General features: G+C 38.1%; 1 protein-coding gene across 1 annotated transcript in view; it reads left to right on the plus strand.

The window, feature by feature from the left end:
* The first annotated feature begins 10,029 nt into the window (after positions 1 to 10,029).
* LOC122798086 (von Willebrand factor D and EGF domain-containing protein-like) overlaps positions 10,030 to 16,873 on the plus strand; it is a 78,266-nt gene continuing 71,422 nt past the window's right edge. The window contains exon 1 of the mRNA XM_044066753.1: positions 10,030 to 10,420. Coding sequence (XP_043922688.1) covers positions 10,207 to 10,420 — 214 coding nt within the window. The 5' untranslated portion in view covers positions 10,030 to 10,206. The remainder of the gene's footprint in view (positions 10,421 to 16,873) is intronic.

Here is a 16,873-nt window from a genome sequence, read left to right on the forward strand (position 1 = left end):
TGTTTGTCTCAAAGAGGCTATCAGCAGTTATTTCTCTTTGTAATGTCACAATTTCATCTTTCAAACTGCACATTATTCTAGCATTGTCTTTAATTAGTAACCATATAAAGTCAATGCCTGTCCAGTCAAACAGTTCTAAAAGTTCCCGGTGTAGAACTCAACCACTTTGAATGTTATTGGGGAACTTACAGATTCTTAGCCCCTTCGGTACTCTTCCCAGGCGTATACAGTCTTCAAAAAACATGTTGTCAAGCTGTTTTCCCCTGAATTTTTTCAGAGTTCTTTCCAATTTATAAATTTTATGTCTATAATTGGAAACAGGATCATCACCTTCTCTTGGCTGGCCCCTGAATCTGTCCCATGATGGTATCGGTTCCCTGTTCAGTCAGGAGAGGAATTCTCCATCACCCATTGCTTGCAAGCCTTTTCCATTCACTTCACCTACTCCAGTGGTATTCACATCTCTCAGTACCGCCCCCAAGTAGGATATTCTAGCTTCGGGCAACTCACCAGGAGACTTTTCAACAGCAGTACAGTTACTGACATTCATTTCTGTAGCAGTATGAATTTCTTTTGCTCTACTGGAAAATACTAAATCAACTTTAGTATTAATTTGGGAAATTAAAGCCAAAAGCTGTGTAAGGCTTACACTGTCATCATTATTAATATTGCCCACAGACTTATCCATTGCCAGGAACTTGTCAGTAAACACTGGTCTCTAATTCACAAAAAATACTTGTTTGTAGTTTCTCTCTTCAGAGCCAACTTCTAAAAAAGTATCAAAGTCTAAAATTCACAAAAAAACACTTGATTGTAATTTCTCTCTTCAGAGCCAGCTTCCCAAAAAGTGTCAAGGTCTATGATTCACAAAAAATACTTGCTTGTAGTTTCACTCTTCAGGGCCAGCTTCCCAGAAGGTGTCAAAGTCTATAATTCACAAAAAATACTTGCTTGTAGTTTCTCTCTTCAGAGCCAACTTCCAAAAAAGTATCAAAGTCAATAGTTCACAAAAAAATACTTGCTTGTGCTTTCTCCCTCTTCAGAGGCAGCTTCCAAAAAAGTGTCAAAGTCCTTCCTTGATCAAGTATCCTGTGTACCAATGCACACCAATATCACAATAGTAAAACACATGAAGCAAATAATCCAATAAAAAAATGTCACAGGATACCTTCTCCTCAAAAAGAACCAGACACCTGGCAGAGTAAGGTTATACGCGCTTTCATTCCCTTTATTCACACTCACTACAAACGGAACTTCATCAGATACAAAACCTTACACACTTCTCCCCTTTTTTATATGCAATTCAATTGCTTAATCACAATCAATTAACTTAAATGAATTAATTAGTTAAATGTGCTCTCAAGTTAAAACACATTAATATGTTCTTTTAAAAATATATTGCTATGTATAATACATAAATATTTCTCTTATAAAAACACATATATAATAAACATTTCATCTGTTAAAAAAAAAAAAAATATATATATATATATATATATATATATATATATATATATATATATTTATACTAACTTAATTGCTTCTGTGTTCAACCACTTAAACCATTTTCATCTAATCTCATCTGCCTTTAAATGAAGCAAGCTCCTTAGAGAAATCCTGTCATTAATACCAGGAAAAACTGTAGCATTCAACAACACCTGCCAGTGTGTTTCCCTGTATTCTAAAAAACAGGGCCAATTACCCCCCCCTCTCCTGTCTACCTACCTTTTCCAATACACAGAAGAGGATTTTTTTTAAATCCTTACAATTTATGCTATGCCTAAATAAAGCATTTGTTTTATCTTGGCTCCTAATTTCATAAATGTGTTGGTAAATTCGCTTTTTTAACTTCTTTTCTGTTTTTCCTATATAATATGCACAGCATGACTGGCATAAGGCCACATAGACAACTCCTTTTGTATTACAATTATAATTCCCTGTCACTGGAATTATTCTATTGTGACCCTCTATCACTATATTCCTACATTCATAGATATACCTACATTCCCTGCAGCCATTGCACTTCCTCATATTACCTAATGGAATCCTATCTTTGTCTTTCTTCCTTTCAAATAAGTTCTTAATATTGGGTCCTCTTCTGAAAACTATTTTTGGTTTATTACCCAGTTTTTCAGTTAATCCATATGCTCCAAAAACACAATTCCAGTTCTTTTCCACCATTTTACGGACCTCTACACTATCCTCATTATATGTTAGCACACAGCAAGTAGTTGCCTCTTCTGTCTTCTTAACATTCAACAAACTCTCAGGTTTCTTCAATAATGGGGGATAAAAATCTTCTCTCCTGCTTGTTACATAACTCTCCTGTTCCTCTAGGACACTAGTTGTGTAACCCCTTATTGCCAGCATAGTCTTTAACTCTATCATTTGATCTTTAAACCTGCTGCCATCTGTCATTAGTCTTGATATTATAATCATCTGGCCCTTTACCAAATTTCTTTTTTGTAAGTGTGTAAGGTTTTGTATCTGATGAAGTTCCGTTTGTACTGAGTGCGAATAAAGGGAACAAAAGCGCTTATAACCTTACTCTGCCTGGTGTCTGGTTCTTTTCAAGGAGAAGGTATCCTGTGACATTTTTTTGTTGGATTATCCAAAAAAGACCTATCTACTTGTTCTATGGGGAAAACATGATCAAAGTAAAAAATTAACAGGAAACAAGAAACAAGCTCAAGATAAATTGCTTAAAGGATTACTGCACAGGTTATGGACCACACATGATAGATTGGCATTCTGTGTAGTTTATGGGTAAAGCCTGAAAAGATGACTGCAAGCCTCCAACAAATGTAATGAGCTTCTGAAAATACTGTAATCTTGTCCTTTATTACAAATACTGTCATATGCATTTCAATACCCAAAGCTTATACATTATCTAGTTATATAAATATTATCTGCATGGCAACAACAAAAAGGCTTTCAATGTTGGTAATTCTTTAATAGTATGCTTATTAAAGCTTACTTGCATCTTATAATCTCAGAGAAGCTTATCTGATGGTCATTAAAGCATTGCTACTTAAACGCAGAGCAACAGGCACTGCAACAACATGCATTTTCTGAATAATAAGAAGCATAAATCAACACTATAAAAATATGACAGAAAACCAGAACATTCTGCAAATCAAGTACAGGTGAAAATCCACTGAAGTACTTGTGTCTACCTTGGTTGGGGGGATACTCTGCACACTTATACTGCATAATTGCTCCTTGCCTTGCATGGACACATCCAGAGTCACTACATGGGAGAGTGGGGAGCAACAGGTATGTCACAATTTGAAATGTCTCTGGCTGATGGTGATAGCCCTGACACATTTGTCATACCTCTAAATCTCGGAGCAAGAAATCTGGACAAAGCCATAAATAGAAGTGGGACAAAGGCCCAAAAATAGGACAATTTTTAAATATTGCTCTTATAAACTTAGAAAGATAATAGAATAGTAGGTCTTGCATTAGGATGAATTTTCTGAATGGTATGAAATCTGAAACTCAAATGTCTGTCATTATTTTCTAACTTCATTCTTTAATGATTTGCCACAAATTTTCCAGAAAACCACAATTTTATGAAAAACGGACCAAAAATGTGATGCAAAAATATAAAATGTCCACACAATACAGCTGGGAACCTGTCAAAGAAGGGACACTTTTTAATATTAGTACTGTTATGTTGAGCAGCTGACAAAATAAGAGAATCTACATGCATTTCTGAAATAAAAGTAATCTATAACTCTGATCATTACAATTATTTATTAATTGCAAACCCTCCACGTTTTCTTCCAAAATTGCCATTTTGCAGAGGGATTATTAGGGGGAGAGCAACATTTTGAGCCAAAATCGGGGACAGTTGAGTGGTTTGGATATACCTAATTCTATAAAGCGATTTATTTTTGAGTACTTCTCAACCTCTTAGCGCAGGAAATCTGGACAAGGCCAAATATATTGGGGGAACATACAAACAGTACTAAAAATTGCTCTTGTACAAACTTAGACGGTTGATAGAATAACAGGTCTTGCTTTAGCATGCATTTTCTGAAGAGTATGAAGCCTGAAACTCAATGTCTGTCATTATTATGTGACTTCATTCCTAAATTATTTGCCAACAAACAATAAATGTTATGAGGAACAAACCAAAAATAAGAAGCAAAAATCTATTCATTCTGTGAAACTCTGGACAGTTGAGAGGTATAGTTCAGCTGGAGCTGTCTTTCAGTTTGCTGCCCATCCTCCCTCACAAAATCATGGTTGAATGAGGCCAACCCCCTGCAGCCATTCCAATGTCCCATTACCTGGCTATTTTGCTCCATTTGCCATAAACACTGTAATGTGCATACTGTTTTACTTCTACAATGATTAGGATTTCATTTAAAAGTTTTATTTGACATTTTACAGCACAAATGCTAATAGACATATGCTAAACAAAGCAATGCAGTCTCACAAAGACAATAGACTTAGCATTAAAACTTCTCTGCCCTTGAAACTCAGATTCATTGAAACAGCATTGAAACCCACATTCAAAGAAAATACATCTGGCCAGTGGTGCATAAAGATTAACTCTGGGCTGTTTTCAAATCATAGGCCACTTTGCACATGAAATATACATGTGCTCTTTGATACACCTTCCTGATTGTATCAAATTATATTCCTTGCATAATACAGTACAGTTGTTAGAGGGCATTTTAAATTTATTGAACAGCAAATCACACCAACTGGGCCTTGAGTCAGAGGAACAAGAGTATAATCCAACAGGAACAAAGTTAATAAAATTCCTCCACATGATTCAGCAGCTGAAAAATAATTGCTTTATTGATAAAAGTAAGCACTTTCGTGTTCTGGTCCGAATGCTTCCTCAGACCTTAATAAAATCACTTTAAACAACTACTACTAATATATAGGGTAGTCATTAAAGACAGCCTAGAGAATGTCTAGCTTAATTACGACATCATCATTCTATGAACCCCCCCATCAAGTTGTTAACAATGCTGCAACTAGAAACTCAAGACTAGTGAACGCCAAAGTCATCATGTTCAATGTCATAACATTCAAAACAGGAAAGCACTCAACTGACTTGCAAAACATATATATCATTTACAGTTTATGCTAAAAATGCACTCATACATAAATAACTATATCCACTTATAACTAAACATCAAATTCTAAAATGTATAGTAACAACTCCAAACCATACTTACTGTATAAAACATATGCAAGATGATATCTCAAATTCTTGGTCAAAGCCAAGTGAAAATAGTGCTTCTCTGGGAGCTATATAACAAATCCAGTAAAGCCTCATATTATATAAGCATTAAACAAGGACTGGTGACATAGAATGATCTGTAAATCTTGGCTTCTTAAACAAATATTGCTTAAGTAGCTCTAAATTTCTTCATGCTAGTGCACTTTAATGACTCAATTTTCAGCTAAACAACAGACCTTAATCGTGTTTCATTTCATGAACAAAGAACACAAAATTTTAAAAACAAAATCTTCTTTGAGACACTTCATAATTAAATCAACTTTAAAAACAGAAGCATTAACTAAGCTCTAACTTCAAAGATGTTAACAATACTGTTAGCCACTTTTTATTTCAATAAACGACTCATTCTACATATGACATGTTGTTGTGTCTTTCAGCTTTTCCCAGTTAGGCATCGCCACAGCAGAACTCTGGTCTGCTAATGATTGGCAGTAGATTTTTACGTGCCGAGTTGCCGGCACTGACGCACAACCTTCAACGAAGGTACGCCCATTCACGCATGTCTCCACACAGAAGACGCTCTAGCTGAGAATCGAACAGGATGTCTTACTGTGAGGCAACAATGCTACCGCAGCACCACCACCGCAGTACATTCTACATATGACATAAAAATTCATAATAGCATCATAACATGAAGTTTTTGAATTTAGTAATCTACCACTAGAGGGAGCTTGAAAACTATAGATACAGGTTCAATGACCAGTGGAGCTCTTCCATTACTGCTTGATTTTTCATCAGTGGCAACACCAAGGCCTACCAAGGTAGATGTTGTTAATATATGCTATGCAGGATTTATACATCATTCTATGTCACGTTTTTTTTTTTTTTTTTTACAGTTGGGGGGGCTGCAGTCCTCCAGTCCAATAGCACGAGCCACCACTGCTGAAAAGGACATCTTGTGTCTACATTTAGTGCACTTTTTAAATCCTTTCTCAAACATTTTCCTGCAGAGAAATACCTGTGAAATGAGGAAGTAATTGAAGGTTACAGGCAGCACTGTCACTCGCAAACTCACATGCACACACACACTAGAGATAAAAATAACTATAAAGCAGATTACATTTTCATAGATAGTTTTACTTAGTTTAGTTAGCTTTATTTATTTTTAATTTTTATTTTTAAGATAGAGGGTAGAGAGAAAAAAATGTACCAAAAAACGGTACCTAGAAAAGGAGCAGAGAAATCGTAGCTACAGCAGAAGAATACCACAGAAAAAAAAAAAACAATAATATCAAAATTGAAGTTTTTTAAATGGACTTATCTTGCTCAAGAAAATGAGACTCAAGAGCAGTCAGCAACCATATCTGAACACGAAGAGTGGCAAATGAGATCTGAGGGGAATGAGGACCAGAGCATTATATGTGAGGAGGAGCTTAAGAGTTTGTAGGATTCCATGAGCTGAAATAACATTTGAGTCTGATCTGAGGGTCGGATCCAAGTCCCATATGTTCATAGATTCATAGGTTCATAGGTGCGTACTAGGCTAATGGCCCTGGAGCCTTTGCAGGCCTAGCCCATAGAAGTGCCCTGGCATTGTGCTGCCCGACGTTAATTCCCAGTGCCTCTATCAAGTAGAGCCACTGGAGTGATCCCTGGGGTGAATTTTCTATTACCCATCCACTAATCAAGATTTCTCTTGAAGAGGGACAGCGAAGCACTCTGCTTGACATGTATGGGAATTCTATTCCAGAGCATGGGCAGTCTCTTGGTGAGGAACTTGTCCCTCCAGCATGTTCTGTTGATTGTGGTAATGAGGTTGAGGGCTCTGGAGCATGTGATGCAGAGGGATTGGGATTTCTTTAGATGTAGCATTTCTAACAGAGCTGGGTCAGACATGGCTTTGTAAGTCAAGCAGAGATTGCCTCTAAGTAGGCGATATGAGACAGGGAATAGCTGGAGTCTTTTGAGTCTGTCCATGTAGGACATGTGTTTAATGCCTAGGATCCTCTTTGTGAGGTACTTCTGTGGCCTCTCTAGCAGTTGCAGGTGTCTAGTGAGGTACATGCAAAATGGGGCATTATACTCGATGATTGGTCTAATAAGGGAAGAGCAGAGAGAGAGAGAGAGAGACGATGACCTCTTTCTTCCTGGATGCAAAACCCTTGGTAATGAGATGTGCCACATAGAAGGACTTTCTGACCACAGTGACAATGTGGTGGTTGAACAAGATGTTGCTGTCAACCTGCATCCCCAGATCTCTTAGAATGCCTTCAGTGTTCAGTGGGCTTCTATCGATGTGGTAATTAGTGGGAACTGAGTTTTTAGCAAAGGAGATAATGATGCATTTTTTTGTAGTTAAGCTTAAGGCCATGGTTACGACACTAGTCATTGGTCTCAGTGAGGCCTTTCTGTGGGATGTATGCATCACTTGGGGAGTTAATAATGGCTCCCAGCTTGCAGTCGTCTGTGAACTTGGTCAGCCAGAGTCCCTTTGTGTTGGCGTGGACTTTTGAGAAGTAGATGCCGAACAGTAGAGGACCCAGGACCGATCCCTTTGGGAGTCCACAAGTGACTGTTCAGCAGTCTGACTTGGAGTTCACTACTTTCATACTGTGTATTCTATCTGTGAGCCAATTTCCAACCCACCTAGTGATATAGGGGTTGATGCCTAGTTTGGTGAGTTTATCAATAATTCCCGAGAGATGAATGGTATCAAAGGCCCTGGCCAGATCATGGTAGGCTGTATGCACTGCCTTACCTTCATCCACAGCCCTGGTGACTGACTCAAAGAAGTCAACCAGGTTGAGCAGGCATGATCTCCCTTTCACAAAGCCAAATTGCATGGGGTCCAGAGGTTGGAGATTTCCTATATCTTTGTTAATCAGGTCTATGATGATGTGCTCCATAGCTTTACATATCAGACTTGTCAGGCTAATGGAACAATAATTCCCACGGTTTGTAGTCACTCCCCCTTTATGGAGAGGAATGACTGTAGCAGTGCACCATTTGGTAGGGACAAAGCCTGAGGTAAGACTGTGACTGAACAGGGCACACAGATGTGCCAGTTTACTTTGTTGTTCATGTAGAACACAGCCAGGGATATTAATGGGTCCCATGGAAGCTGTATTCTTGGCCTTGGACAATGCAGCTTTAACCTGTGTTGCAGTAATGCTGGATGACTGGCATTCTTCCGGTATTGTGATTGGTCCTTTGTGGGGGAGAGAGGGGTAAAGTTGGCACTGAATCTGCCAGCCAGTATGTTGGCAATATCTGTTGGCTCAGTATAGGAGGTAGTATTGTGCAGTAACTCAGTGCAAATCTGGGTATTGCCATGCAGGTTCAAAATATAACTATAGAAGGCTTTGTGATTGTTTTTAGTGTCTGCCACAATTCTGCCTTCATAGCTGGCTTTAGAGGATTTGATGAGGGATCTCAACTTTTTGTTAAGGGAGTTTTTCCAGTCTTGGGACTTCACCTTATTTCTGCAACAGTTTCTTCCTTCTGTTGTAGAGTTTATTAATGGCAGGGGACCACCAGATTGGCTTCCTTTTTTTGGAGGAGAGCATCTTGGTTCTGTTGGGTATGGCTAGTTCCATGCATTTATGTACATGTTCTTACAGTACACTGGTGTATGATTCGGCAGTCATGGAGCTATTTTCCATTGGCATGGGTGCCGTGAAGTTAGCCACCTCTGTTTTAAGGAGTCCATAGTCAGCTTTGGAGAAGTTTTTCAAGGTGGTTACCTTTGTGGGGGGTGTGGGTGAGATGTGGATTTCCATGGTGATTAGTTTTATGGTCGGATCTGACCAGGGAGGGATTGACTATTGGTGTAGAGCAACGGTCACCCATGTTAGTAATAACCAGGTCAAGGATGTCTTCTAGTGGGGGTCAGAATGCTGAAGATGAATTAAAATTGACAACATCAGATTTTGTGGTTTTCTGACACACGTTTGAGTTATAGACTTTATATTGTTCAGAAAATGCATTCCCATGAACATTTAACATGAATCGTTATATAATAATTATATGTTGTAAAGTTCTTCCGTATTTCATATGTTGTAAATGTCTGTATTTTCTCGGTCGTGTATTATAATTGTATGTTGTAAAGTTATTCTGTATTTTGTCAGTCATGTATGAATGCAAATTTTTGTACTTTTTGCATTTTGGAGCTTTTCTCCCAGGGCCTCCCTTGAAAAAGGACTTGTGTCCAGCTGGACTTTCCCGGTAAACAAATATAACATAAAATAAATAAAATAAATAAGTAATGCAAAACCTGTTGTTCCAGTAATATATAAAGTATGTAAAGTCTGTCTCTTTTTAAGGCCTTTATCCCCTCATCATTTTGGACTTTGTCCAGATTTCTTGTGCTAAGAGGTTGAGAGGTATGAATCCCGATGACAAAAACGGAACACTGAAAATTCAGCTAGCTTGAACAGTACTGTTACAAACGCAACTGAACATTACAAACCAGGCGCGTAGCTGGGATCTATACGCCTCAAGTAAAGTTTTTTTTGTGTGTGTGGTGGTGGGGATAGCGGGGGTGCTACTTCTTTAGTTAACGAACATTTACATTCTAGCTGGCTAATAAACGCTGTCTGAGGGCACACCAAGCAGCACTTACTAATTAATTTGCCTCCCTCCCCCCAACAATAAGCACATCATGTTAGACAACTACGGTTCTGTTAAACTTTAAAACCACATTTGACAAGTGAGCCACAGCGAATAAATTCCACTTGCCCAACAGAGGCCATATATTCTAAAACTAAGTTGCCTTACTGCCGCGATGTTTTTCTCATTTGGGCTTGCCATTTCCCATTCTGTAAGTGCGAAGGCACTTCCAGTTAGCTTTTTGCCTTTAGGGAATCGATGCGAATTCCTCGAAAAGCTGGAGGGAAACAACAAAGCATCACCAGGAAGCAGCAGCACTGCCCTTTAACTCGAGCCATTAGCCTCATTACTCCAGAAGGGCTCCTGACTGATGTGAAAGGCTGAAGGAAAGCATGTCTGTCAAGTCGCTGTGCGTTTTTTCCGCCGTCCTCGTGTTGTGTTGTGTGGGCTGTGAAGCGAACCAGAAAGCGTCACGAGGAGTCACAGTACCTTTCGTGTTTGATCCGCGAGCGGTGTGCGAGCCTCGGTGCCAGCATATGGGGCTCTGCATCCGCAACAACACCTGCTTTTGTTCCAAAGGCTACATGGGCGAATTTTGCCAGTACGGTAATGTCTGCATTAAAATGTCTTTCAAAACACTTTATGTAGCAGAAAGCTGAAACAGCTAAGATCTGGTGCAATTGAATAATAGTCATAACCGCAACTACAACAGTGATAATAATAATAATATGGTGTGTGGGACGAGGTGAAGGTGTACTTTAGCATGTACTTATGAGTCTGCTACAGTCTCTCTTTTCCCGTTTTTGACGACGTCCACAGTACTGCGTTTACGAAATATAGAATAACGGGAGTTACTTCTCACCTCAAAGTAGGATCTGTCCGAAGCTGTGTAAAGTTTACCGTTACAGGGCAGCCTTCTCGTGTGAACTAACAGTTCTAGCTCAACACTGAGTCACGTAGACAAAGATTCCTAGCTCATCTTAAGGATGTAGCACAAATGTGTTCAGTGTCTGACTTTATTGTGTTGCAACTTTTCATGTCAACAATTCAGGACATGTCTGTGAAAGCAAAATGTGTGCAGAATAGAAATGTTCATTAACCTCCCCTTGAGGGGGTTGTCGAACAATATTACTGTGCGCAATCAAACGTATTCATCAGTGACAGTGTCTCTTAATTCTGGACTGTCCAGAAAAATTCTGGACAGTTGGCAACCCACTGTATATATATATATATATATATATATATATACACACACACACACACACACACACACACACACACACACCCCTCTCAAGTGTACCTCATTACGAGGAACGCACCTCATTTGTGGTCTTAAAAAGTTCGTGTTCCTCAAAGTTCCACGTTGAAAGTGTCTGTCGCATACTCAGTGTTGGGAATTTTTAAGTGAAATCCGTGGTAAATAGAAATGAATTGTATTAATTCATTAAATGATCTTATTTATAAATAAAGCCAATATATTTGAACCATCCTATTACCTTCCTAGTTGAAGATGTTAGTAAGTCATTAGTATGTGTTCCACATTTTGCCCATTTGTTCCACATTATGAGCGCTAGTACTCTTCATTTTGAAGATGGGAGGTTGAAAGCTCTCTGTGTGTGTAAAACCCCTTTGTTGTTGTGTGTCTGTATCTCTCGTTGTATTTGAAGCTATGCAAACTATGAACTATATGCTATAAGCAGATGTGTAATGTGCTTTGTACACATTAATGTGCATAATACAGCTTATCAACCAGTTTACTCAAATGACTACATTTTTTCCCAGAGTTTCTCTGTCTGGGAACATTGTGGCTCAAATAACATAGAATGTTTAGAACTGGCTAAAGTATAATTTGATGAACTGTACAAATCATGCTTATTTACAGGATTGCACATATAGAAATGGAATTTATATGATTTTACATGTCAAGAGCTGACTTCCTTTCTGAAGTGGTTAGGGGTAGCACTTTTTGGACTGACTACATTTTTTAATGATAGGTGAACTGTGGGGCGGGGGCACCTGTACAAAATATAAATTTCTGGCTATATCCCTGCAGTTTATAACACTCATTCAGTCTATATTTTATCTGAAGTAGAAGGGATGCCTTTCAGATTACAAAAGTGAGCATACATCCTCCTAAATTCAGTCTAAGTTCAGTCTCACATGTTGTTTAATATTTCTTTAAATTACATAAAATTCTGTACTTGCCCCTTTTTGTGCATCTGAAATTCTAATTTTCTTGTGGAAAATGTTTCTTTTGCAGACACCCTAACATTGCATGCATATGCCTCTCCACAAGTGCTGGCTTTGCATTATAATCAAAACAATCTCCAAATTATCCACAAAATACTGTAATCTACCATTAAGTAGGTGCACTGGGTTTAATTAGAGTGATAATACTTGGCATAATGGACATTATAGGGGATCATAAGCACCCCCACGTGTGTTGGAAGGTCTGATGCTGTGGGCAGAGGACCTCCCCACCACAGAAAGGTCCATTATTTCCCTTTAATACACATGCAAAAGGACATTATTGAACAAAGAAAGGGGAAGGAGCTGTATTTTGGCACTTGCAAATACTTTTTAGTATGCTGAAAGGGATTTTTGTTATATGCTTTTCAAGCTTTGGAGAAAAAATAGAGATCCTACTGTGTAAGTAGTTACTAGAGGAGGTGTTTGCTGTCTGTAATTCATTTGATTTTTGTGTTTTATTTAGAAATAAATAACTATACTGTGTAGTCTGTTGCCAGATAAAGCATGTAATACAGGGGAAAAAATGACAGAAAACAGTTGGACTGAAAAAACATTTCCTGACATTGGAAGGGATAACATTACACCTGAAATGCAATTTCTAGAGGAGCCTTTGTTTTAGCACACATGGATTCGTAATATATTTTGTAATATACTTTGATAGTTGCTGGTAATTAAACATTGTGCACTGACTGCAGATATGTCATTAAACCAACATGTAACCATATAACGTTTCTTTGTTTGCATGCTAATTTCATCTTTTGCCTTGTTAGAAGACATGAATAAGTTATTTGACATTTTAAGAACAAATTACTAACCCTTTGTTCACTTAATAAATTACTGTTGTGGCCTTGTACCTGAACTAAGTGGAATTAGTTTTTGAATATTTTCTGGTTTTGTAGATGTGATGTTTTTGTTTGTCATCATTAGAAGATCTTAATAAACGGGTACATGTGCCAGTATATAATTTATTAAGAACTACTAAAACAAGTTGAAAACAGCTGTAGAAATCTGAAATGTCTGTTTTGAAGCTTGGCATAATCAGTACCATTTTTTTCCTGTATCATGTCTGTAATGTCACTTCTTCCTCAGAAGTTGCTGCTATAGTGCTGAGTTGTTGCCTATGGCCAACACTAAAGAAACTTTCTGCATGGATGCTTGATGAGCCTATGTAAGCAGAATGGCATTACTGCTTACTTGAAAAGTACCGATAGGAAAAGTATGTATGGTGTGCAGAATTTTGCTTTAGAGACTGACCAATAAAATTAGTTATAGCAAAGTGAGAATTGGGAGATGATCAGGACCATGCACGCCTTACACTGCAAGAATGGTGACAGCAGCATCAGCACTGTATATGTCTGAGCACAGAGCAATTTAGAAGAAGAAATTAGAAATACAGATTGTTGGAGCAGAAAGAAGAGTGAGTTTATAAGGCTAGTTCTTTTTGGTAGTCATGATTTTAGAATGGTGGTATAATTCTTTGTGAAAGTTCTGTGTTTTCTTTTTTTTTTTGCGCTTGTGTTTTCTGCAATTTTATTTATTTAGACTATTTATGTTGCCTTTGCTTCAAATATTATGGTCAGGCAACCAAGCAGATTCATATAACTGTTACTGCCATTTTCTGATTAAAAAGATTTATCACCTGGCTGATGCTCAGTACCACCCAGAGGCAGTTACTGACCAGACCCCTGAGTTTAATATCTACATGTCCATAGCACGATTACAACTTGTTGGATCAGTAAATTCCATGCATAGTCCTGCTAATTAAATAAAAAATAAATGCAATCAACAGTTGCACAGTTGTAAGGTGAGCTCCTGCCCCTTAACACCTCACAAAATATTAATGCTTACAACAGCACTGCACATTTTAGGTGGCTTTAGGTGTCCCATAAATGTAGCAAATTCATATTTTGTGAATAGTTCTCTCATAGGTTCGAAGAGGGCAACAACCTCTTCATCCACCTTCTGTCAATATTCAGATGTTTAATTGAGTAGTGTGCATTGGAGCATAACTCCAAATTATTGCTATTTATGTGGGAGATTAAGTTTTTCCACTTCCCCATTCAAAAAGTATAAACATACATTTATGCAATTTTTTCTATCATTCTTGCCTTGCATTCCCTGCTGAACAACAAATCCTTTTTTGTATAGGACAAGAATCCATTTGTTCCCACAGCCTTTTTGTCAGAAATTGGGGGAAAGCTTTTCTAGAGGGATTTGTCATCCAGGCAGCCATGGGGTATTTTGTACTTTCACCAACAACCTAGCTAAGACAGTATATATTTGTACATCCTAACATTATCACCTGATGGTGATGTGGGCAATTGCATCACCAGTAAAGTCACCTGTTCCTATACTTTCACCTGCTTGGGTAGCCATGGTCATGTCCTACTATAGCTAGCCTCCACTCAAAACTTGTTTTTGCCCACTGGCTGAGGCCAAGTCATTTAAGGAGTAGTAGTCAGATCTGGCTATTCCACCAGGATGAGTGCATCCATCTACCAGCCTGGGTCTTCAATCACTCAAGATGCTAATCAAACTCATGTGCCAGGGATAGTTAGGGCTTTAACTCTCTTTCCCGATAGTACAAGCACCATTTCTGAATATTTTCTAATGTAACAGTTGTGTACATATATGCAGAGGTTATAAGACAGCAGGAAGCATGCCACAGATTTAGTACAATATTCAGACAACATTCATGTTATGAACATTTCTAAATGTATCAGTTCATTGCCTTTGGGTGGCATCTCATCATCCACTTGTGCAGACTTACCTAAACTCTATGAATGACATGTCTGCCATAAGCAGTGACAAAAGTGCTCCCAGTGCATCTTATGTTCACATGTTTTAGAACTGCATACAAACTTGCAGAGCTAGGCTCTGCTGAGCATCACTGCACAGGTATCTTTGCTTTACAGTTTGCATCACTCTGCATGAGTGTCCTGTATCATAATGTGCAGTTCTTTACTAGATATGAAAGAAGATGTATTGCATTAAACGCAGTGGTGCAGAATCAATATTTGGCTATGCCTTTCTTTCTGATTCTATAGTCAGCCTGTATATCTCAAAGTCATTAGTTATAATTACTTTTATAAGTGTTCGTAAACACACAATGCGGCCATACTTAAAATGCATACCCACATTGCATTGTATTGCTACTGAGACTGTGAAACAAAGAATGATTCATAAAGGAGTAATAAATGTAAGCAGTGGTTGCCAGAGACATCAAGGGAGAATGAATGATTTTTTTTACTAGAAGAAGGTAATTGTAGGGGTACTTGTACCAAGTTTAATATACTACATGAGCCATATTTCCTGTATTAGCAGTCTCATTTCTGGACCATTGCAGTGTGAATGACATATTGTATATGATTTTTGCATTTTTTTATTATTTGCTACCTATTTTTCTACAAGGAGAGCTTCAGGCACTTTGGTCTATCTTGTATTTTGTACTTTATTACTCCATTTACCACTTTTCTTTATCTGTCTTACCAGTCTCTCAGAGGTAGGTCAGCTTAGACCATGTAGTCCTGTAATGGACATTTTCAGCATGAAAGAACTTGAGCACACAGCATCATTAGCTGGTAAAAGGGTGTGATTTATCTCTTCTTGACAACTAGAAGTGGTGAAGTTCTCCAAATATCCCATTACCTGATGCTGTTGCAAACTCATTTTAATTATTTTCCCTTATGGGTAGTTGTATCAAGAAATCAATTCTCATCCATTTCAGAAATAAGTTCATATAGTGGAATTCCTGTATAACAACAAAAAGATAAAACTTCAAGCAATCTGTATCTGTAACAGATCCTTACTTTGCCAATAAATTGCAACTTTAATAAGTAAAGCCCCTCAAGCAAACTATTAAGGAATGAAAGGCCAGGTATGAACTCTGGGATTGTATCATGTTCAGGTATAATCCCAAGGTCTTCTTCAGTTACATTAGGGAACTTAGAAATGATGGCTATTACTGTATCACAGTTTTTCCAATGGAATCTTCCAATCTGATCCTGAAGTTATTGCTATTTTCCTTGCAAATAAGTTCAGTGCTGATTTCATAATCCATCCCCACTAGATATCTCCTCTCACTACTGATCATCTCATCCCTCCCAAGATCTCATTAGACCATGTTATATCTGCACTGTCCAAGTCGAGAAATATTCCATCAGTGCGGTCTGCTGATAAGTATCAATCACCTCATAGCTAAACTCCTCTTAAATCTCTTCAGTTTAAGTCTCTTGACAGTATTTGGACCTGAAATGTGGAGAATAGCCATAGTGTAACCACTGTTGCATGATGGCAGTCCCATGACAAACACCAGACACTATAGGCCTATTAACCTCACTGGTATCATCAGTAAATTTATGGTGTGCATAACTGTCAATCTGTAAACAGTGAAAGGTGACCTACATATCCAGGGCCCAAACCAATATGGATTTGTAAAAGGTAATGCATGCCTATTAAACCTAAACAATTTCTTAGAAAGGGTCACTGAAGTTCTCGATAAAAGGATGGTATCCATACTGGTTACCTGGACATTGCCAAGACCTTTGATACTATCCCACACACAGGTACCATAGGCAAACTCTCCTGACTTTACACAAAACTGTATGTGACTCAGTAGAAAATAAGCTGGCTATCCGAAAGAACCCCAACAGTAAAGACAGGGAGTATCTCCTATATCTTCACCAGCTGGGGGTTCAACAGGCTCTGCCCTGGGCCCACTAATGTTTTGCACCAATGTTTCAAAAGTAAAAGCAGATATCAAGGGGATGTGACTAATTATGCCTTCTGATGATTACAGACTGGATGAAT

Source organism: Protopterus annectens, chromosome 3.part1 (assembly GCF_019279795.1).
Source record: "Protopterus annectens isolate FY-2018-M chromosome 3.part1, PAN1.0, whole genome shotgun sequence".
NCBI lineage: Eukaryota > Metazoa > Chordata > Ceratodontiformes > Protopteridae > Protopterus > Protopterus annectens.